A 21,442-nucleotide genomic window follows, 5' to 3' on the forward strand; every position below is an offset into this window, starting at 1 on the left:
TATGGATATATCACAGTGTAAGTATTGCCCTACTGATGAACATTAAATTTCATTCCTTCAAAAACTGTAGAGTCCTACCATGTAGCAGACGTTGTACTAGGCCCTCTGGTTATATAGTTATGAACAAAACAGATGAATTCTTATGGTGCTCACAGTCTTATATAGGGGTTATGATAATAAATTAAAAACAAAAGAAAACAGTGTATCAGGTTGTTTCATTATTTTTAAAAATAATGATGCTTTATGAACTTCCTTGAGTAAATCTCATTGTATCACAGGTAGCTCAAACTCACTTTCCCAAAATTGGACTTAGCATCCATAAAACCAATCCTGCTGGGTCCAATGGCACGTGCCTGTTGTCCTAGGCACTCAGGAGGCTGAGGCAGGAGGATCACTTGAACTCAAAGTTCAAAACCAGCTTGGGAAACCCTGTCTCAAAACAAATAAACAAAAACCAGCTCTTCAGGTACTCAGATCTCTGTGTTATTTCTTTTCTTTTTCTTTTTTCTTTTTCGAGACAGGATCTCAGTATGTCGCCCAGGCTGGAGTGCTGGAGTGCGGTGGCATGATCGCAGCTCACTGCAGCCTTGACCTGGGCCCAAGCCATCCTCCCACCTCAGCCTCCCTTGCAGCTGGGACCACAGGCAAATGCCATCTGGTTCGCTAAGGTGGATGTCTGCCTAGCTTAGCCCTCAAGCTTCTAGAATAGCCCCTTTCAACTGAGTTCCATGAGAATTAAGTTCTTTTTTTTTTTTTTTTTTTTTCTGAGACAGAGTCTCACTCCGTTGCCCAGGCTGGAGTGCAGTGGCATGATTTTGGCTCACTGCAAGCTACGCCTCCCGGGTTCAGGCCATTCTCCTGCCTCAGCCTCCCAAGTAGCTAGGACTACAGGCGCCCGCCACCACACCCAGCTAATTTTTTGTATGTTTTAGTAGAGATGGGGTTTCACCATGTTAGCCAGGATGGTCTCAATCTCCTGACCTCATGATCTGCCCACCTCAGCCTCCCAAAGTGCTGGGATTACAGGCGTGAGACACCGCGCCTGGCCAAGTTCTTCGTCTTTTTTTTTTTTTTTTGAGACGCAGTCTCGCTCTGTCACCCAGGCTGGAGTGCAGTGGTATGATCTTGGCTCACCACAACCTCTGCCAGTCACTCAAGCAATTGTCTTCCTCGGCTTCCCAAGCAGCTGGATTACAGGCACATGCCACCATGCCCGGGTAATTTTTGTAGAAACAGGGTTTCACCATGTTGGTCAGGCTGGTCTTGAACTCCTGACCTTAAGTAATCTGCCCGCCTCAGCGTCCCAAAGTGCTGGGATTACAGGCGTAAGCCACCGTGCTCGGCTAGAATTAAGTTCGAATGCCTTTTTTTTTTTTTTTTTTGAGATGGAGTCTCACTCTGTTGCCCAGGCTGGATTGCAGTGGCGTGATCTCGGCTCATCGCAACCTCTGCCTCCTAGGGTCAAGTGATTCTCCTGACTCAGCCTCCCGAGTAGCTGGTATTGCAGGCATGCGCCACCACACCCAGCTAATTTTTGTATTTTTAGTAGAGACAGGGTTTCACCACGTTGGCCAGGCTAGTCTCAAACTCCTGACCTTGTGATCTGCCTGCCTCAGCCTCCCAAAGTGCTGGGATTACAGGCGTGAGCTGCTGCACCTGGCCCAAGTAAAACATTTCAAACATTGCTCAATAAATGTTGCCTGATTCTCCCAAGCAGTCTTCAGCCCTCACATATCTTCCACTCTCTCCCTTATTTATGATTCTCAGCTTCAGCCAAAAGGGCCAGTTGGTTTCTTAGCCATGCTATGTGCATATTTGAATTTTTGCCTTCCAGAAAGAGCATCCATTCCTCTCTGCTTGTTTGACTCCTGCCCTTAAAGTTAGTCAAGTCCAGCTTTTCTCCTAGAGGTTATTCCCACTTTTAGGTTATGTCCCCACTTCTGTTTATGCTGTCTGTCTGGCACATAATTCAGCTTTTGGCACAAGTGGTGCTCAGTGCTTGGTGTGGTGATGTTGATAATTGAGGCTGGGGGGCCAAGACGGGAAGTTCTTGGGACATTTGGGCTCCTGGGTATTGTCTCAAGGGTCTCTTTTCCCAACAGAGGTCCCCCCTGTTGGAAGTAAAGGGGAACATAGAACTGAAGAGACCTCGGATTAAGGCCCCTTCCCGGCTGCCTCTCTCAGGAAGCAGACTCAAGAGGAGGCCTGACCAGATGGAAGATGGCCTGGAGCCTGAGAAGGTGAGCTGGGCGTGGAGAGCTGTGCATGTGTGTGTGGGGTATGTGGGGGTATGTGTGTGTATGTGTGTGTGAAAGAAAGGAGAGAGAGAGGATAAACCATTTGGGAGGGTGACTGTGGACCTTGTCTTTATCTTTCCCCAGAAACGGACAAGAGGCCTGGGTGCAACGACCAAAATTACCACATCCCACCCAAGAGTTCCATCCCTCACTACAGTGCCACAGACACAAGGCCAGACCACAGGTGGGCTCTCGGGATGGATAGCCTCCAAGGACACGGAAGTCCAGTGCTCTTCAACTCACTTGTTTCTTTTCTTTCAATTTTATTCTATTTTGGTTTTTTTCTGGGTTTTTTTTTTTTTTTGAGACAGAGTCTTGCTCTGTCGCCCAGGCTGGAGTGCAGTGGCGCGACCTCTGCTCACTGCAACCTCCTTCTCCCAGGTTCAAGCGATTCTCCTACCTCAGCCTCCTGAGTAGCTGGGATTACAGGTGCCCACCACCATGCCCAGCTAATTTTTGTATTTTTAGTAGAGATGGGGTTTCACCATGTTGGCCAGGCTGGTCTTGAACTCCTGGCCTCAGGTGAGGCACCACGCCCAGCCTGTCTGTTTTGAATAGGTAATAACATTTCATTTGGTTCAAAATTCCAAAGGCACAAAGGTTGTTGTATAGTAAAATTTGCTTCCTGTTTCTGTCCTCCAACCACCCAGTTCTGCTACCCAGGGCAACTGTATGTTCTTCCAGGAAAATTCTATTGGTATTCAAGCAAGTAAGACTATACTCCCCCACCTTTTTTACGCAAATGGTGGCATACTTTAGATATGGTTCTGCTTTTACTTATCTTGATCCAACTTGCTTTTTGGCCTATGGAGTACAGTTGGCCCTCTGTATCCGTGGGTTCTGCTTCTGCAGATTCAACCAACCATCGGTTGAAAATATTCAAGGAGAGTAGGCACAGTGGCTCACGCCTATAATCAATCCCAGCACTTTGTGAGGCCAAGGTGGGTGGATTACCTGAAGTCCGGAGTTCCAGACCAGCCTGGCCAACATGGTGAAACCCTGTCTCTACTAAAAATACAAAATTAGCCGGACATGATGTCCCGCACCTGTAATCCAGCTACTCTGGAGGCTGAGGCAGGAGAATTGCTTAGAACCCGGGAGGTGGAGGTTGCAGTGAGCTGAGATTGCGCCAGCCTGGCGACAGAGCGAGACTCGGTCTCAAAAAAAAAAAAAAAATTCATGGAAAATAAAAAAATAACCAAAAAATACAATATAACAATTATGGTCATGTGTCACTTGGCAATGCAGATACATTATCAGAAATGCATTACTGTGGAAACATCATAGAATGTACTTACTGAAACCTAGATGATCTAGCCTGCTACACACCTAGGCTGTCTGGGATAGCCTATTGCTCCTGGGCAACAAGCCTGTGTGGCGTGTTACTTTTTTTTTTTTTTTTTTTTTTTTTTTGAGACGGAGTCTCGCTCTGTCGCCCAGGCTGGAGTGCAGTGGCCGCATCTCAGCTCACTGCAAGCTCCGCCTCCCGGGTCTACGCCATTCTCCTGCCTCAGCCTCCCGAGTAGCTGGGACTACAGGCGCCCGCCACCTCACCCGGCTAGTTTTTTTTGTATTTTTTAGTAGAGACGGGGTTTCACCGTATTAGCCAGGCTGGTCTCGATCTCCTGACCTTGTGATCCGCCCGTCTCGGCCTCCCAAAGTGCTGGGATTACAGGCTTGAGCCACCGCGCCCGGCCGGCGTGTTACTATACTGAAGCACTGTAGGTAACTATAACCCAGTGGTAACCATTTGTGTATATAAACATACCTAAACATAGAAAAGGTACATTTAAAATAACAATATAAATGATAAAAAAAGGGTACACCTGTACAGGGTACAAACCATTAAATGGAGCATAGTTGAATGGAAGTTGCTCTGCATGAGTCAGCGAGTGAGTGGTGAGTGAATGTGAAGGCCTAGGGCCTTACTCTTCACTGCTGTAGACTTTAGAAACATGGTACAGTTAGGCTACACCAAATTTATAAAAAATAGTTCTTTTATAATAAATTAACCTTAGTTTACTATAACTGTTTTGCTTTATAAACTTAACATTTTTTTTCCCACTTGCCAAGGCTGATGTAACATTTTAATCTTTTTTTAACTCTCTCTTTTTTTTTTTTTTTGAGATGAAGTCTCGCTCTGTCGCCCAGGCTGGAGTGCAGTGGCACAATCTCAACTCACTGCAAGCTCTGCCTCCCAGGTTCACGCCATTCTCCCGCCTCAGCCTCCCGAGTAGCTGGGACTACAGGCGCCCTCCACCACACCTGCCTAATTTTGTTTTTTGTATTTTTAGTAGAGACGGGGTTTCACCGTGTTAGCCAGGATGGTCTTGATCTCCTGACCTCGTGATCTGCCTGCCTCCGCCTCCCAAAGTGCTGGGATTACAGGTGTAAGCAACTGCACCCGGCTATCTTTTTGACCTTGTAATAACAACTTAAAACACAAACATTGTATAGCTGTACAGAAATATTTTATTTACTTATATCCTTATTCCTCATGCTTTTTTTCTGTCTAAATTTTTTTATTGGGTGGGGAGCATATACTGAGAGCAATATGGATCTCCGTCTCCTGGGTTGAAAAGAAAATTCTTTTTTTTTTCTGAGACAGTCTTGCTGTGTCGCCCAGGCTGGAGTGCAGTGGCATGATCTCAGCTCACTATAACCTCCACCTCCCGGGTTCAAGCAATTCTCCTGCTTCAGCCTCCTGAGTAGCTAGAACTACAGGTGCATGCCACCACGCCCGTCTAATTTTTTGTATTTTTAGTCGAGATGGGGTTTCACCGTGTTAGCCAGGATGGTCTTGATCTCCTGACCTTGTGACCTGCTCACCTCAGCCTCCCAAAGTGCTGGGATTACAAGCATGAGTTACTATGCCCCACCTAAAATTCTTTTTTTAATTTAAAATTTTATTTGTATTTTTTTCCAAGAAGTAAGCTTGAATTTGAAAATTTTTCAATATTATTTTGCTTTCGAAACCTTTTGTTAAAAATGAAGAAATACACACATTAGTCTAGGCCTACACGGGGTCAGGATCGTCAACATTACTGGCTTTCACCTCCACATCTTGTCGCACTGGAAGATCTTCAGGGGCAGTAACACACATGGAGATGTGACTTCCTGTGATAACAGTGCCTTCTGGAATGCCCTTTTTTTTTTTTTTTTTTTTTTTGAGAAGGAGTCTCGCACTGTCGCCCAGGCTAGAGTGCAGTGGCGTGATCTCGGCTCACTGCAGCTCCGCCTTCCCTGGTAGCTGGGACTACAGGCGCCCGCCACCACGCCCAGCTACTTTTTTGTATTTTTAGTCGAGATGGGGTTTCACCGTGTTAGCCAGGATGGTCTCAATCTCCTGACCTCGTGATCTGCCTGCCTTGGCCTCCCAAAGTGCTGGGATTACAAGTGTTACTATGCCCCGCCTAAAATTATTTTTTTAATTTAAAATTTTATTTTTAAAATTAAATTGGAATGCCTTTTGAATGACATGCCTGAGGCTGTTTTATAGTTAACTGCTTTTGCAAATAGAAGGAGTACACTCTAATATACAATAAAAAGTACAATACAGTACATATATAAACTAGTAACATAGTCATTATCATTTTCAGGTATTATGTACTATATATAATTGTATGTGCTATACTTTTATACAACTGGCAGTGCATTAGGTTTGTTTATACCAGAATCACCACAAACAGGTGGGGAATGCCATGACATTACCATGGCTATAATGTCACTAGGCAATAGGAATTTTTAGCTCCATTATGATGTTACGGGTCAATGACAGTATATGCAGTCTGTCATTGACCGAAACGTCATTATGGGCACATGACTGTATTAACATAGCATTTACATTGTGTTAGATATTATAAGTAATCTAAAGATGATTTAAAGTATATGTGGCTGGATGCTGTGGCTCACGCCTGTAATCCCAGCACTTTGGGAGGCTGAGGCAGGCGGATCACGAGGTCAGGAGATCGAAACCATCCTGGCTAACACGGTGAAACCCCGTCTCTATTAAGAAATACAAAAAACTAGCCGGGCGAGGTGGCGGGCGCCTGTAGTCCCAGCTACTCGGGAGGCTGAGGCAGGAGAATGGCGTGAACCCGGGAGGCGGAGCTTGCAGTGAGCTGAGATCCGGCCACTGCACTCCAGCCTGGGCGACAGAGCGAGACTCCATCTCAAAAAAAAAAAAAAAAAAAAAAAAAAAGTATATGTGGCTGGATGCTGTGGCTCACGCCTGTAATCCCAGCACTTTGGGAGGCTGAGGCAGGCAGATCACCTGAGGTCAGGAGTTTGAGACCAGCCTGGCCAACATGCTGAAAACCTGTCTCTACTAAAAATACAAAAAAAAAAAAAAAAATTAGCCGGGCATGGTGGCACATGCCTGTAATCCCAGCTACTCAGGAGGCTGAGGCAGAAGAATTGCTTGAACCCTGGAGGCGGAGGTTGCAGTGAGCCAAGATTGCGCCATTGCATTCCAGCCTGGGTGACAAGGGCGCAACTCCATCTCAAAAAAAAAAAAAAAAATGGAGGCCAAGGCAGGCAGATCACCAGCGGTCAGGAGTTCGAGGCTAGCCTAATTAACATGGTGAAACCCTGTCTTTACTAAAAATACAAAATTAGCCAGGCATGGTGGTGCATGCCTGTAATTTCAGCTACTCGGGAGGCTGAGGCAGGAGAATCGCTTGAACCCAGGAGGTGGAGTTTGCTGTAAGCTGAGATCATACCATTGCACTTCAGCCTGGGCAACGAGTGAAACTCTGTCTCAATCATCAATAAATAAAGTATATGGGAGGGTGTGCATAGACTATATGTAATACTATATACCAATTTATGTAAGGGACTTGGGCATCCTTGGATTTTGGTATTCTTGGGGGGTGCTAGAATCAACCCCTTTTGGATACTGAGGGATGACTAATTTCTGGTTCTAGGGGAGGTATCATTAGGAGCTGGCCAGATGTAGGGATAAGGGAAGAAAGTTATCTTATTTCTAATTCTGAGAAAAGCACTTCTCCTGCCCCTGTCCTAGCAAGATTACATGTCATCTTAAGAATGATCATTCTACCTTTGCTCTCTCCCATCTCCTGGGCAGCTCAAAAAGTTTCCAAGAAGACAGGACCCCGGTGTTCCACAGCTATTGCCACAGGTAATTGTGCTCAAGAGCTGGGTCTGAGAAGGGATTTGGGGTAATGTGTAAAGGGAGAATGACGGAGGTGAAGGGACACTGGTCCTGTACTTCCTAAGTCACCTCCTCAATTCTCTAGGGTTGAAGAACCAGAAGCCAGTTCCTGCTGTTCCTGTCCAGAAGCCTGGCAGTAGGTGACAAACATAACCACTGGGTGAGAGGCTGGGATAGGGAAGAGAAGATGGTGAGTGCCCAGAAAAATCCATTTGGTCTCTTAGGGGAAGGAGATGTAGCATCAGGTGTGGATCCCATAAAGGCTAGAAGGGAGGAGGGATAGAGAGCCTAGACTTCACTGAGCTTTGTCCTTTCTGTGTTCATCTTAGCATCAGCTGTTCCTCCCATGGCAGGAGGGAAGAAACCCAGCAAACGTCCAGCCTGGGACTTAAAGGGTCAGTTATGTGACCTAAACGCAGAACTAAAACGCTGCCGTGAGAGGACTCAAACATTGGACCAAGAGAACCAGCAGCTTCAGGACCAGCTCAGAGATGCCCAACAGCAGGCCAAGGCCCTGGGGACAGAGCGCAGGACACTGGAGGGGCATTTAGCCAAGGTACAGGCCCAGGCTGAGCAGGGCCAACAGGAGCTGAAGAACTTGCGTGCTTGTGTCCTGGAGCTGGAAGAGCGGCTGAGCACGCAGGAGGGCTTGGTGCAAGAGCTTCAGAAAAAACAAGTGGAATTGCAGGAAGAAAGGAGGGGACTGACGTCCCAACTAGAGGAGAAGGAGGTAAGGGCCAGATTTTCACCAGATGCCAGCCCCGCTTTCCTGGCAGAGGTCATGCCTCCCCTCCGTTCCAGGTGCCCCTCAAGTCTGTTTGGGCTCAGAACTCCTGAGCACCTATCTTTAGCAGTATAGGTGCTGCTGAAGATACCTCTCTCTTCCACCAGTCTGCACCCAGCCCACTCCGGACTGTCTTGCTTTCTGCCATGCTTCTTCCTACCCTTGACTGTTTGCAAAGCTCCCATTTAGATCTGTGTCTTCCTTAGTCCTCCATCCCTCTTTCTTTGGCATCCTGATCACAAATTCCTGTGGTACTCTCTTTCCCTCCTCCCATGTCCACTTGACTCCTTCCTGGTGAGCACCAACTAGATTAAATTATTTGCAGTCTCTTAAATGACTCAACTTTCACTTCTGGGCATTGTGCATATGTGCTTCCCTCTTTCTGGAATGTTCTTTGTGTACTGCATCCTTCCTTGGTTCACTTCTGTACTTCTGGGTGTCAGCCTAGATATCATCTTCCTTGTGCTCCTCTGTGCTTGGGCATACCCATAGCACTCCCTGTCTTAGTACCATGATTCCTTATTTTCTTATCTTTCTTTGTTTACCAGGTGTTGAGGTCCTTTTCAGCGGGGACCTCACTCCACCCACTCCATATGCCACACAATTTGTTCTTATTCTTGGTTGCAAATCACCCTCTGTGTATGTTGTGTTCTGTTCTGGGCAGAGGAGGCTGCAGACATCAGAAGCAGCCCTGTCAAGCAGCCGAGCAGAGGTGGCATCTCTGTGGCAGGAGACTGCGGCCCAGGCAGCCTTACTGGCTGAGCGGGAAGAACGTCTTCACGGGCTAGAAATGGAGCGCCGGCGACTGCACAACCAGCTGCAGGAACTCAAGGGCAACATCCGTGTATTCTGCCGGGTCCGCCCTGTCCTTCCGGGGGAGCCCACTCCACCCCCCGGCCTCCTCCTGTTTCCCTCTGGCCCTGGTGGGCCCTCTGATCCTCCAACCCGCCTTAGCCTCTCCCGGTCTGACGAGCGGCGTGGGACCCTGAGTGGGGCACCAGCCCCACCAACTCGCCACGATTTTTCCTTTGACCGGGTATTCCCACCAGGAAGTGGACAGGATGAAGTGTTTGAAGAGATTGCCATGCTTGTCCAGTCAGCCCTGGATGGCTATCCAGTATGCATCTTTGCCTATGGCCAGACAGGCAGTGGCAAGACCTTCACAATGGAGGGTGGGCCTGGGGGAGACCCCCAGTTGGAGGGGCTGATCCCTCGGGCCCTACGGCACCTCTTCTCTGTGGCCCAGGAGCTGAGTGGTCAGGGCTGGACCTACAGCTTTGTAGCAAGCTACGTAGAGATCTACAATGAGACTGTCCGGGACCTGCTGGCCACTGGAACCCGGAAGGGTCAAGGGGGCGAGTGTGAGATTCGCCGTGCGGGGCCAGGGAGCGAGGAGCTCACTGTCACCAATGCTCGATATGTCCCTGTCTCCTGTGAGAAAGAAGTGAGGACCCATGGGCACTGGAACTGGGGAATGGGGAGGAGTGGGCAGGGTGCCACAAGATGGAGGTAGAGAGAGAAAGGAGCAGGAGAGAATTGAAGGATGAAGTACAAGTTGTGAGGCTGGGTTACCACATCCCGTTTTGGCCTGTGGGCTGTAGGTAGATCTGCCTTAACCCAGGAGTGGCGAGGGAGTGATGCAGCTGCCGAAATGGGGAGGGTCACTGCATCTCAGGTCTCATCTCCTTGCTCAGCTCATCCTAGCCATGCTGGTCTCCTGGCTATTCCTCAACCAACTAGTCATGCTCCCCATCTCAGGGCCTTTGCCTGGATGCTCCTTTCCTGGAGATCTTACGGCAATGAGGCCATCTTTGGCTATCCTGTCAAAACTTGGTTCCCCACCCCGCCTTTATACACTCCCTATTCTATGTATTCCTTACCATTTTCAGACATACTGTGCATCTAATTTTGTTTGTTGACAGGCTAGAAAGCTTCGAGAGAGTGGGGGTGGGCTCTTACTTATTTCCATACATATTACTATGTACTGACTTCTGCCTGCCCTTTTGCCCCTTCTGCTCCCATCCCCAGGTGGAGGCCCTGCTTCATCTGGCCCGCCAGAATCGGGCTGTGGCCCGCACAGCCCAGAATGAACGGTCATCACGCAGCCACAGTGTATTCCAGCTACAGATTTCTGGGGAGCACTCCAGCCGAGGCCTGCAGTGTGGGGCCTCCCTCAGTCTTGTGGACCTGGCCGGGAGTGAGCGACTTGACCCTGGCTTAGCCCTCGGCCCCGGGGAGCGGGAACGCCTTCGGGAAACACAGGCCATTAACAGCAGCCTGTCCACGCTGGGGCTGGTTATCATGGCCCTGAGTAACAAGGTGGGAATAGGAGTGGGGGGAGATATGGGACCTGGGGGCCAGTTGGGGTTGGCTGTGCAGAACTCTGCCCATTCCTAAACATCTGTCCCCACCTCAATCATGTAGGAGTCCCATGTGCCTTACCGGAACAGCAAACTGACCTACCTGCTGCAGAACTCTCTGGGTGGTAGTGCTAAGATGTGAGTGAAAGGGACAGATGGAAGGGTTCAGGTAGGAACTGTGTTGGGGTGAGGGGTAGAAAGAGGGGAACAGTGGAGACCTGTCCAGGCTCTGCTGGCCCCTAATGCTGGGACTGGGCATATTCTGTTTTCATAGGCTCATGTTTGTGAACATTTCTCCACTGGAAGAGAACGTCTCCGAGTCCCTCAACTCTTTACGCTTTGCCTCCAAGGTGCGATTACCACCAATCAATCCCAGGCCTTGTCAGGACCCATGGGTGCTTGTAGGTTTCTCCATTCCTATCCCTTCTGTCTTCTAGGGCAGGGAGCACATTTGTCCAGAAAGGTTTTACATTTGCAGGCATCTGAGGCAGTACTCACCATGGTTCCATTTTTAATTATTAGCTTTTTATTTATTTATTTTTTTTTGAGGCGGAGTCTCGCTCTGTCGCCCAGGCTGGAGTGCAGTGGCGCGATCTCGGCTCACTGCAAGCTCCGCCTCCCGGGTTCCCGCCATTCTCCTGCCTCAGCCTCCCGAGTAGCTGGGACTACAGGCACCGCCACCACGCCCGGCTAATTTTTTTGTATTTTTAGTGGAGACGGGGTTTCATTGTGTTAGCCAGGATGGTCTCGATCTCCTGACCTCGTGATCCGCCCGTCTCGGCCTCCCAAAGTGCTGGGATTACAGGCTTGAGCCACCGCGCCCGGCCAATTATTAGCTTTTGAGTTAAGTTTTTTAAAAAACAGGTGATTAATTTAACCTGAGAAAGCTGATTGGAAAAAAAAAAAAAAAAGAAAAGGTGACTGACTAAAAGGTCTAAACTGGTTGGGTGCAGTAGCTCACGTCTGTAATCCGAACACTTTGGGAAGCCAAGACAGGAGGATTGCTTGAGCCCACGAGTTTAAAATCAGCCTGGGCAACATAGTGAGACCTGTCTCTACAAAAAACAGGAAAATTAGCTGGGTGTCGTGGCTCACACCTATAGTTCAGCTACTCAGGAGGCTGAGGTGGGAGGATCACCTGAGCCTGGGAGGTAGAGGCTTCAGTGAGCCATGATCCTACCACTGCACTTCAGCCTGGGTGACAGAGCAAGACCTTGTCTCAAAAAACAAAACAACACACAAAATATCCCTAAGATTCCTCCCCATCAGCATACAGAGATCATTCCATTATTTTTAGGTCTGCCTAGGACTCCACTATGTAGTTGCACCAAAATTTATCCACCAGTTCCCTCTACTGGACACTTGGATTGTTTCCACCCTTTTTTAGTTACAAACAAGGCCACGTTGACTAACTTTGTACATACATCATTTTGTATTTTTTCAGTTACATCTAACCAGGGAAATAGTCCTTGAAATGGGATTACTGGATCAAAGGCTTACAGGTTTTTCAGACTGTTCCAAATAGTGTGAATTCAGACTCCAAACTCCATGAGGATCAGCCAGTGGCCATATGAATTCTCACGTATGAGAATTTCTTCCACTAGAATCTCCTCCCACTAGTGTTAAGCAAGTCAGAAAATTTCCTTACTGTCTGCCTCTACGGTAATTTTTTTCTCTGGTTTACCCTCCTCCTGAGCGTATAGCCCTTTAATGGGCTCTGGCTTTATTTGAGGTCTGATCAGGTCTGTCCTGCTGTGCGCTTGGGCCTCCTCCCAATCAGCACTGATTGTTGCTGTAGCCAGCACCTGCACCCTGATCTGGTATTCTAAGTTCAATTTTAGAGGGTGGTGATGTTTTTTCTAATTTTTATTAATGTTATACCAATGTAACATCCAACAACATGAACTTTAATATCCTCTAATTTTTTTTTTTATTTTTTTATTTTTTTTTTATTTATTTTTTATTTTTATTTTTTTTTTTTGAGACGGACCCTGTGTCGCCCAAGTGCAGTGTCTCAGACTGCAAGCTCTGCCTCCCGGGTTTTATTCTCCTGCCTCACCTCCCGAGTAGCCGGGACTAGGCGCCCGCCACCTTAGTTTTTTGTATTTTTTAGTAGAGACAAATGTTAGCAGGATGGTCTCGAAGACACTCGTGATCCGGTCTCGGCCTCCCCCCTCTCTAATACCCAGTTTATGTTAAATTTCACCCAACTGTCTCAGAAGTGTCTTTTATACCTAATAGGTTTGTTCAAATCAGGATCCAGGCAAGGGCCACCCACTTGATTGAAATGTCTCAAGTTCCACAACCCTACCCCACACTGCCACTATTATGTCATTTGTTTGTTGAAGGTCATTTGTCCTATCGAATATACTATTCTGGATTTTGGCTGATTGCTTCCTCTTTCCCCCGTACTTTCACTTATTTATCATATTTGGGTGGTGTTAGCGTGATCTATCCATTTAAAAGCTCCTTACTGACTTTTTCACCTAGTGATTTTACCCATCAGTGACCATACCTGGATCCATTATTTCATTAAGGGGTTTTTAAATGGCGATTTTTCTAATCTTAGTTGTTCTGCATTGGTTAGTCATAATTTTTTTATGAAGACATTTGCCTTGCCATCTACTTGGTTTCTCTGAAATTCAGTTCATACAGGAAAAACAAGATAAATGCTGAATTATTTATTGATTTTCAGTATTGAGTTGATACCCTAGCAGCTTCCAAAGGTGACCAATGAATGTTTATCTGAGGGTTATCTTTATTTTTATTTTTATTTTTTTGAGACAGAGACGCTCTGTTGCCTAGACTGGAATTCAATGGCTCAATCATAGCTCACTGTAGCCACCAAAAGTGTTGGGATTACAGGCGTGAGCCACCCAGCCCAGCCACAGTCGTTCCTCTTTCTGATGCTCAAATTGCCCCATTTTGGGCCAATAGGAACCTCCTGGCCGGGTGCGGTGGCTCACGCCTGTAATCCCAACACTTTGGGAGGCCGAGGCGGGTGGATCACGAGGTCAGGAGATGGAGACCATCCTGGCGAACAGGGTGAAACCCTGTCTCTACTAAAAATACAAAAAATTAGCCAGGTGTGGTGGAGGGCGCCTGTAGTCCCAGCTACTCAGGAGTCTGAGGCAGGAGAATGGCATGAACCTGGGAGGCGGAGCTTGCAGTGAGCATCGAGATCGAGCCACTGCACTCCAGCCTGTGTGACAAAGCAAGACTGTCTCAAAAAAAAAAAAAAAGAACCTCCTTCAGGTTGGCGCCAGTGTCCTTTAGACAGAACTCAAGCAGTCTTTTCAGATTCAACTTGTACATTTCCTCCCCAGATTTCAACTGATCCATTTTCTAAGGAGTCCTAGTTCCTAAATGGGTGTTATTACTCTTTTATCTCGGTTTAAGTATTTTACAGTGAGAGAGGTTGGAGGTCTCTAGTACAGGGTATTGCTGGAAATGAAAGCCTCCTCTCTCTGCTCCTGTATTTTCTTCTGGGGCTTCTAGCTCTTCTCAGGCCTTTTAACCTCCTCCAAACCGTGTGCAGAGAGAACCAACCATAACTGGGACCAGCCTGAACCTGCCTTTGGAGGCCTTATTTCAGTATTTCTGAGGGCAGCCCTAGCATTGGAGGATGGAAGGAGATCTTGGGGAAAATGTATTGGTTAGTCTGCAAACTTTTATCCTGTCTACCCCCAGGTGAACCAGTGTGTTATTGGTACTGCCCAGGCCAACAGGAAGTGAAGACGGATCCAGATCTTGTGTTGGGAGTGTGTGTGTGTGTGTGTCTGTATCTGTATGTGTATGTATTGGGTGAGGAGTGGGAGGGTTGCTGGAGGGTGCTTTATTGGGTAGAGGGCACCATGTCCCAGGGCTATCAAATAAAGAATAGTTGTTGTTTTTTTTTTAAATAAAGGTTTATCTGCCCAAGAAGGCAGATATTTTCATATCTGTAAAGGTGGGAGCTGTGATCTGTCCCCTCTGCCAAACGTTTGTGTGGGAGGCGGGAGCGGGGGCTGAGGGCTTGGGCTTTTCCTCTCCTTAGCTCTCACCGGTTCTGGACCATGGTCTGGATCATTTTCCCCTCTGCTAATACCCCCTCCCCCGTCCCTCACATCAGGGAGGCGTGCCCTCTAGCTATCCACGCCCTCTCCTTGGTCACTAGTTATCTAGATAAATTTCGCCCTTCCGCCGGCCACCCCAGCCCCAGGGAGCAACGTTCCTTTGGTGGGTGTCGGCAAATGGGGACCGGACCCCGGAGTCCAGAGGCGGGGCTAGCGCGCGCTCCCAAACTGCTGGCTCTTTCCTCCCGCCCTTTCCCTGCCTTTCCGTTCGAACGGCTGGGGCTCTGCCCGCTCGCTGCCCATTGGCTGGCTCTCGGTGGCGTCACCGCCTCGGGTCCTTGCCCCCTTCGTCTTTGCGCCAGCCCTGGAAGCACGGGGCGGGACGTACCCGGGAAGCGGCGCGCACGCCCGCCGACTCCCTCTCGCCAACCGCCGACGGCCGCCGCCCCGTGAAGGAGGAGCTCAGTCCTCCCAGGTGCCGCGCGCAGGAGGGGACACGCGTGCGCAAAAGGGCGGCGGGTGGGGCGCGACTCGCCACGGGGAGGGCGGGGCTGGGGCTAACGGCGAGTGGAGGGCGGGGCGCGCGAGGGAGGAGGGCGTGGTGGGGGCATCGAGAAGGGTGAATGGAGGGCGGGGCTGTGAACTGGGGCCGGGGGGCGGGACTTGGAGTGACCATGGGGGGTGGGGCAGTTAACGGATGTGGCATGGGGCGGGGGACCAGTCCGGAGGCGCGCTGCCGGGAGGGGGGATTCCCTCGTGCCCCAAGGGCGAGTCTCAGGTCGGAGGAAGGGGCTGAGGGGATTCCCTCTCCCACCGGGTCCGACTCTTTGCTTCCCAAGCCGTGGAGGGCCTGCCTCTTCCTCGGCACCCTCCAGGCCTGTCGGAGGTGAGGGAGGTGGGGTGAGGTGGTGCCCGCCCCCCCTCCGGCTCCTCCTTCCCCCCAGTCCTCCCCTCCCACCACCCTCCCCCCCAACCGGTCCGTCCCTCCCCTCCCTCCCCCCCGCCGCCTCCTCCTCCTGCCGCTGCTGCTGCTTTGGCTGCTGCGTCATACGCCCCAGAGCCGCCGGGACGGAGGGGCTGGGCCTGGGGACCCCCCGGCCTCCGCCTGCACAACCCCCCCACGCCCGGACGTGCCCTCTGCGCGCGGGGGACTCGCCTAGGTCTCCTACGTCTGCCCCTGCCCGGCTCCTGGCGGCCCCAGCTGTCACCGGTAAGGAGGCGGCAGGAGGCGCCGGTGGGGGGCAGGGAGCCGGGGGTCGGCGCGGGGCGCGGGCGGGAGAGCCTCGCCGCCTTGGCCTCGGGTCCGAGCTGGGCCGACTCAAGTCCCTTCTCGGACTTGCGGTCCTGGGGAGTGGAGACCAGGACTGGGACACGCCCCCCTCCCGGGGCACTCGGAGAAGTTGTCTAACCCGGGGGCAGGGAGCCCCGAATTTGAGGGTGACCTGACATAACCTGGCACCAGGATGATTGTTCTTAATGAGACACGCAGGCCTGGGGAGACAGCCGTTTCTGCTCTGGAAAACATGTCCAGAAAAGGTCCCAAAACACATCTCTGGGCAACAGGACACCCTAATTATGATACCTCTAAACTGAGTGGTAGCCTTTGCTTCTACAACCGTAATTTCTCCTAAAATTTCAAGGCCAGGATATAATATCCCAGGAGAGCTCTGGAAGCTGGGAAACTAGCAACTAGGTTTGGGGTTGGGGGGAGGGCAGTTACCGTGAGGAGAGCCAGTCACTAGAGTTGAAAGAGGACTCAAGAAGCTGGTGATGGGTGCCTGGTGGTTTCCTATCCAGGTGTCTCAGGGATTTGGAGATGGGGGCACAGATCCTTCATTCTTGACGGCAAAATAGGCAAAGAAAATGGGGAAGTTGGCCGGGCGCGGTGGCTCACGCCTGTAATCCCAACACTTTGGGAAGCTGAGGTGGGTGGATCATGAGGTCAGGAGTTCGAGACCAGTTTGGCCAACATGGCCAACACCCCCTCTCTACTAAAAATACAAAAAATAGCCAGGCGTGGTGGTGGGTAGACCTTTAATCCCACCTACTTGGGAGGCTGAGGCAGGAGAATTGCCTGAACCCAGGAGGTGATGGTTGCAGTGAGCCAAGATTGTCCAGCCTGGGCGACAGAGCAAAACTCCATCTCAGAAAAAAAAAATGGGGAAGCTTTCTGAGCATTCATAACCTTCTCCTCCCCATTTCTTTTCTGGCTAGGCCCCCCCAGGATGCAATGGCGCAGCCCCCCCGGCTGAGCCGCTCTGGTACCTCCTCACTTTGGGACCCAGCTTCTCCTGCTCCCACCTCTGGCCCCAGGCCTCGACTTTGGGAGGGTCAAGATGTGCTGGCCAGATGGACTGATGGGCTGCTATACTTGGGTACCATCAAAAAGGTAAGACCTTCTATCTCTGATCTTTTTCCTATTTCCTTTATCTAATTCTGGTTCCCATTTCATTCTCTTTGCTCACCCATTCCAGGTGGACAGTGCTAGAGAGGTGTGTCTGGTCCAGTTTGAGGATGATTCGCAGTTTCTGGTTCTATGGAAAGACATTAGCCCTGGTAAGACTAGAGACCTGAGATTGCACATCCCATGGAAAACAAACCTGGCTTAGAGGGGCAGAAAGAGACTTAAGGGCAGGCCCCGTGACACTGTGTTCTCTCACAGCTGCCCTCCCTGGGGAGGAACTCCTCTGTTGTGTCTGTCGCTCTGAGACTGTGGTCCCTGGGAACCGGCTGGTCAGCTGTGAGAAGTGTCGCCATGGTGAGAGGGCAGGTCACTTGAATGGTCTAGCTTGCTCTTCCCTCCAGGATGGTCCTTATGTCACCTGTCGTGGCCTTAGTCCCCAAGCCACTGCTCTGGCCAGGCTGCTTAGCCCTATCTTAGTCCTCATCCCCTTTCAGCCCAGGGAGAAGCAGCCATGGAAAGGGGTGGTGTAACCTTTGCAAGCAGAGGATGATTTAACTGCATCCTTTTCTAACCATATGACCTTGGACAAGTCCCTTAACCTCTAGGAGCCTCAGTTCCCTGACTCGTAAAATAAGGATCATGTACCCTCTCATCAAGAACATGGTCAAGGATTAAATGAGATGGGTAAAGACTATTCCTGTCCCAATACCAAGCACACACAGGTATGCAATAAGTGGTCTACTATTAACATTATCACTCTTCAGCTTATCACCAGGACTGCCATGTTCCCAGGGCCCCAGCCCCTGGAGAGGGAGAGGGCACATCCTGGGTATGCCGCCAGTGTGTCTTTGCGATCGCCACCAAGGTAAAGGCACTTCCCTGTTACCCCTTCCTGTGAGAGCCTCCCATCCACATCCTCTCCCAAGCCTTTTCCTCTCCCCACCCCTCTGAAGTCATCCACCTGTCCTGTCTCTGCAGAGGGGAGGTGCCCTGAAGAAGGGCCCCTATGCCCGGGCCATGCTGGGTATGAAGCTCTCTCTGCCATATGGACTGAAGGGGCTGGACTGGGATGCTGGACATCTGAGCAACCGACAGCAGAGTTACTGTTACTGTGGTGGCCCTGGGGAGTGAGTAATGAGGGGGAGCAGACTGTGGAATGAATGATGTGGTGGTGCCTCCCAGGAAATGAAGGAAAAAGAACAGGATGAGGGTAGCACTCAGGGGGATGGGAGGTAAGTTTAGGGTTTGGGGCAGTTATGGGGAAGGGGGTTTCTGGAGGCCAGAAGTCCTATGTTCCCCCTCAGGTGGAACCTGAAAATGCTGCAGTGCCGGAGCTGCCTGCAGTGGTTCCATGAGGCCTGCACCCAGTGTCTGAGCAAGCCCCTCCTCTATGGGGACAGGTGAGACCAAGGCAGACTCTCCAGAAGCCAAGGTGTTCTCTTCGTGCTCCACCCTCAGTTCCCATGCCTGTCTCCACTCCAGTCTCTTCCCAATATCTGCAGCATTACCTCACCTGTTTGCCCCATCCTTGCTTGTGAGTCCTCCAGGGGATGGCATAGTTTTCCTGCGTAAGTGTGTGTTCTCCCTCTTGCCCACGTCCAGGTTCTATGAATTTGAATGCTGTGTGTGTCGTGGAGGCCCTGAGAAAGTCCGGAGACTACAGCTTCGCTGGTGAGCTGGCTTGGGCATGACCTCAGTGTAACTCCACACCCCTAGTATTTTACTCTGTATGCCCCAGCCTCGCACCTCAGGACTCCCCTGGCTCTTAAAATGCCTCTGTGGTCTTGGAAATTTTGTTTTTCCAGGGTGGATGTGGCCCATCTTGTCCTGTATCACCTCAGCGTTTGCTGTAAGAAGAAATACTTTGATTTTGATCGTGAGATCCTCCCCTTCACTTCTGAGAATTGGGACAGTTTGCTTCTGGGGGAGGTAAGGGGTAGTGCAGTTTTGGGGGTTGGGATGGGACAGGGAGATGTAGTGGAAAGGGGAAGAGAAGAAATCACTGTTCCCCTGGCCCCATTTTTCTTCATTCCTCCCAGCTTTCAGACACCCCCAAAGGAGAACGTTCTTCCAAGCTCCTCTCTGCTCTCAACAGCCACAAGGACCGGTGAGTTGGAGGGAGGAGGAGTCTAGGATGAGACTCAGAAAGAGATGTAAGGCCGGGCGCGGTGGCTCAAGCCTGTAATCCCAGCACTTTGGGAGGCTGAGACGGGCGGATCACGAGGTCAGGAGATCGAGACCATCCTGGCTAACACAGTGAAACCCCGTCTCTACTAAAAATACAAAAAACTTAGCCAGGCGAGGTGGCGGGCGCCTGTAGTCCCAGCTACTCGGGAGGCTGAGGCAGGAGAATGGCGTGAACCCGGGAGGCGGAGCTTGCAGTGAGCTGAGATCCGGCCACTGCACTCCAGCCTGGGTGACAGAGCGAGACTCCGTCTCAAAAAAAATAAAAAATAAAAAAAAAATAAAGAAAGAGATGTAGATTGGAAGCCTGGAAGGGGAGGGGCTTGCAACCCACCTGGAAGACTATGACTGAAAAGGATTGAGGAATGGTGTAAGAAGGAACCTTTTTTTTTTTTTTTAACAGCACTGACCCTATATCATTTTTCTTCTTGCTCCAGTTTCATTTCAGGGAGAGAGATTAAGAAGAGGAAATGTTTGTTTGGTCTCCATGCTCGGATGCCCCCCCCTGTGGAGCCCCCTACTGGAGATGGAGCACTCACCAGGTCACTGGTCCAGGGGGGATGGGGGAAATTCTCAGGGTGTTAGTGCTGGCGGGTATATGTATAGAGATGGGGAGGTCTTTGGGGTGTCCGGGAGGGGGCTGGGGGGATAAGGAGGCCTCTTACAGCTTCCCTTCAGGGCAGGGCCCTGGGGGAGGGGTCTCACGTCCCCTGGGGAAGCGCCGGAGGCCGGAGCCAGAGCCCCTGAGGAGGAGGCAGAAGGGGAAAGTGGAGGAGCTGGGGCCACCCTCAGCAGTGCGCAATCAGCCCGAGCCCCGGGAGCAGAGGGAGCGGGCTCATCTGCAGAGGGCACTGCAGGTACCGGGGCAGGGGGAACCCTATGGAGCAAATGGTGGGGTGTGGGAAGGAGTCAAGGATTACCTCTCAGTCCTTTGCCCCCTCTTCTAGGCCTCAGTGTCTCCACCATCCCCCAGCCCTAACCAGACTTACCAGGGCAGCAGCGGCTACAACTTCCGGCCCACAGATGCCCGCTGCCTGCCCAGGTCAGTGCTCCTCTGCCTCTCCCCCACAAAATATGCTCCCATTTATTCACATCTTCTGGACTTTCTCACCCAGAATTATTTTCCCTCTCCCCCTTGGCTACCCACTTCTTGGCCTAGACCAACTTCTAGAACCTAGTGTCTGGTAGCCAGTATTCTGGGGAAGGGAGTCCCTTGTGGGTAGTGTTTGAGCTCTGCACTTCCCCGGGGGAGAAGGTCCTGTTCCCCTGCTTCAGGTCCTGACTTGCCCCACTCCAACCCCAGCAGCCCCATCCGGATGTTTGCTTCCTTCCACCCTTCTGCCAGCACCGCAGGGACCTCTGGGGACGGTGAACCCCCAGACAGGTGAGATTCTATCTTCTATTACCAGCAATGCTCCTCTTCCCCTCTATGTGCTCAAGGCTCTTAGTCTCTAACACTGTTTCTCTGATTCACATGTGCTCTCCATTTCTGCCCATTTCTTACAATTGCCTTCTCTCCCTAGGTCACCCCTGGAACTTCACATTGGTTTCCCCACAGACATCCCTAAAAATGCCCCCCACTCGATGACTGCCTCATCTTCCTCAGTCTCATCCCCATCCCCAGGTCTTCCTAGACGCTCAGCACCCCCTTCTCCCCTGTGCCGTAGTTTGTCTCCTGGGACTGGGGGAGGAGTCCGAGGTGGGGTTGGCTACCTGTCCCGAGGGGACCCTGTCCGGGTCCTTGCTCGGAGAGTACGGCCTGATGGCTCTGTGCAGTACCTGGTTGAGTGGGGAGGAGGGGGCATCTTCTGAACAGCTTGCCTCTGCCCACCTCCCCATTCACACACACCGGCACTTTCATACCCTGACCTCTGACCTCACCTACAGCTGGGATGTACCTGGAGAGATAGGGGATAGTTCTCCCTACTGCCCAGGCTGGAATCCAAGAGTGGGGGGTGGGGAAGAGGCTCTCTTCTCTACCTTCCTTCATGATTCCTGACCCCCCATCCTTCCCATTTCCTTTGATGTTATTTTGTTACAGCTTTTTAAATATTTTTTAAAATTATTTAACCCCTGGGGGCAGAGACTGAGGAGGGAGGATGATAAGGGATCCCGGACTCTGTATGATTGAAATAAAGAGAAATAAATCTAGCAGCTCGGAGTCATTCTGAAAGATGTAGAGAAT

The 21,442-nt window shown here is 50.7% G+C and overlaps 3 protein-coding genes across 9 annotated transcripts in view; 2 read left to right on the forward strand and 1 right to left on the reverse strand.

Annotated features, from left to right (window-relative positions):
• Nucleotides 1-14,562, forward strand: part of KIFC1 (kinesin family member C1) — a 52,727-nt gene extending 38,165 nt beyond the window's left edge. For all 3 annotated transcript variants that reach the window (XM_050787594.1, XM_050787592.1, XM_050787593.1), the window contains 10 exons: nt 2,103-2,240; nt 2,382-2,481; nt 7,384-7,437; nt 7,556-7,606; nt 7,800-8,200; nt 8,919-9,698; nt 10,283-10,573; nt 10,679-10,752; nt 10,889-10,964; nt 14,305-14,562. In XM_050787594.1, the coding sequence (XP_050643551.1) occupies nt 2,214-2,240; nt 2,382-2,481; nt 7,384-7,437; nt 7,556-7,606; nt 7,800-8,200; nt 8,919-9,698; nt 10,283-10,573; nt 10,679-10,752; nt 10,889-10,964; nt 14,305-14,349 (1,899 nt within the window). In that variant the 5' untranslated portion in view covers nt 2,103-2,213 and the 3' untranslated portion in view covers nt 14,350-14,562. The remainder of the gene's footprint in view (nt 1-2,102; nt 2,241-2,381; nt 2,482-7,383; nt 7,438-7,555; nt 7,607-7,799; nt 8,201-8,918; nt 9,699-10,282; nt 10,574-10,678; nt 10,753-10,888; nt 10,965-14,304) is intronic.
• The window catches only part of DAXX (death domain associated protein), a 104,478-nt gene extending 87,566 nt beyond the window's left edge, over nt 1-16,912 (reverse strand). Inside the window, exon 1 of the mRNA XM_050787612.1 lies at nt 16,909-16,912. The gene's annotated coding sequence lies outside the window, so the exon portion shown is untranslated. The remainder of the gene's footprint in view (nt 1-16,908) is intronic.
• Nucleotides 15,664-21,404, forward strand: PHF1 (PHD finger protein 1). 5 transcript variants are annotated; one of them, XM_050787659.1, is made up of 15 exons: nt 15,664-15,879; nt 16,884-17,058; nt 17,144-17,225; nt 17,332-17,427; nt 17,838-17,938; nt 18,052-18,200; nt 18,378-18,473; nt 18,676-18,744; nt 18,879-19,002; nt 19,113-19,180; nt 19,695-19,799; nt 19,925-20,114; nt 20,205-20,299; nt 20,561-20,641; nt 20,781-21,404. In XM_050787659.1, exons 2-15 carry the CDS (start codon nt 16,900-16,902, stop codon nt 21,067-21,069), a joined length of 1,704 nt encoding a protein of 567 aa, XP_050643616.1. In that variant the 5' UTR covers nt 15,664-15,879; nt 16,884-16,899; the 3' UTR covers nt 21,070-21,404. The 5 variants fall into 5 exon arrangements, 3 of the variants coding, with proteins under 3 accessions (XP_050643616.1, XP_050643617.1, XP_050643618.1); XM_050787660.1 differs by having other exon boundaries at nt 20,564-20,641; XR_007725016.1 differs by lacking the exon at nt 20,781-21,404 and having other exon boundaries at nt 19,936-20,114.
• The last annotated feature ends 38 nt before the right edge of the window (nt 21,405-21,442 follow it).

This window comes from Macaca thibetana, chromosome 4 (assembly GCF_024542745.1).
Source record: "Macaca thibetana thibetana isolate TM-01 chromosome 4, ASM2454274v1, whole genome shotgun sequence".
NCBI classification, from domain to species: domain Eukaryota; kingdom Metazoa; phylum Chordata; class Mammalia; order Primates; family Cercopithecidae; genus Macaca; species Macaca thibetana.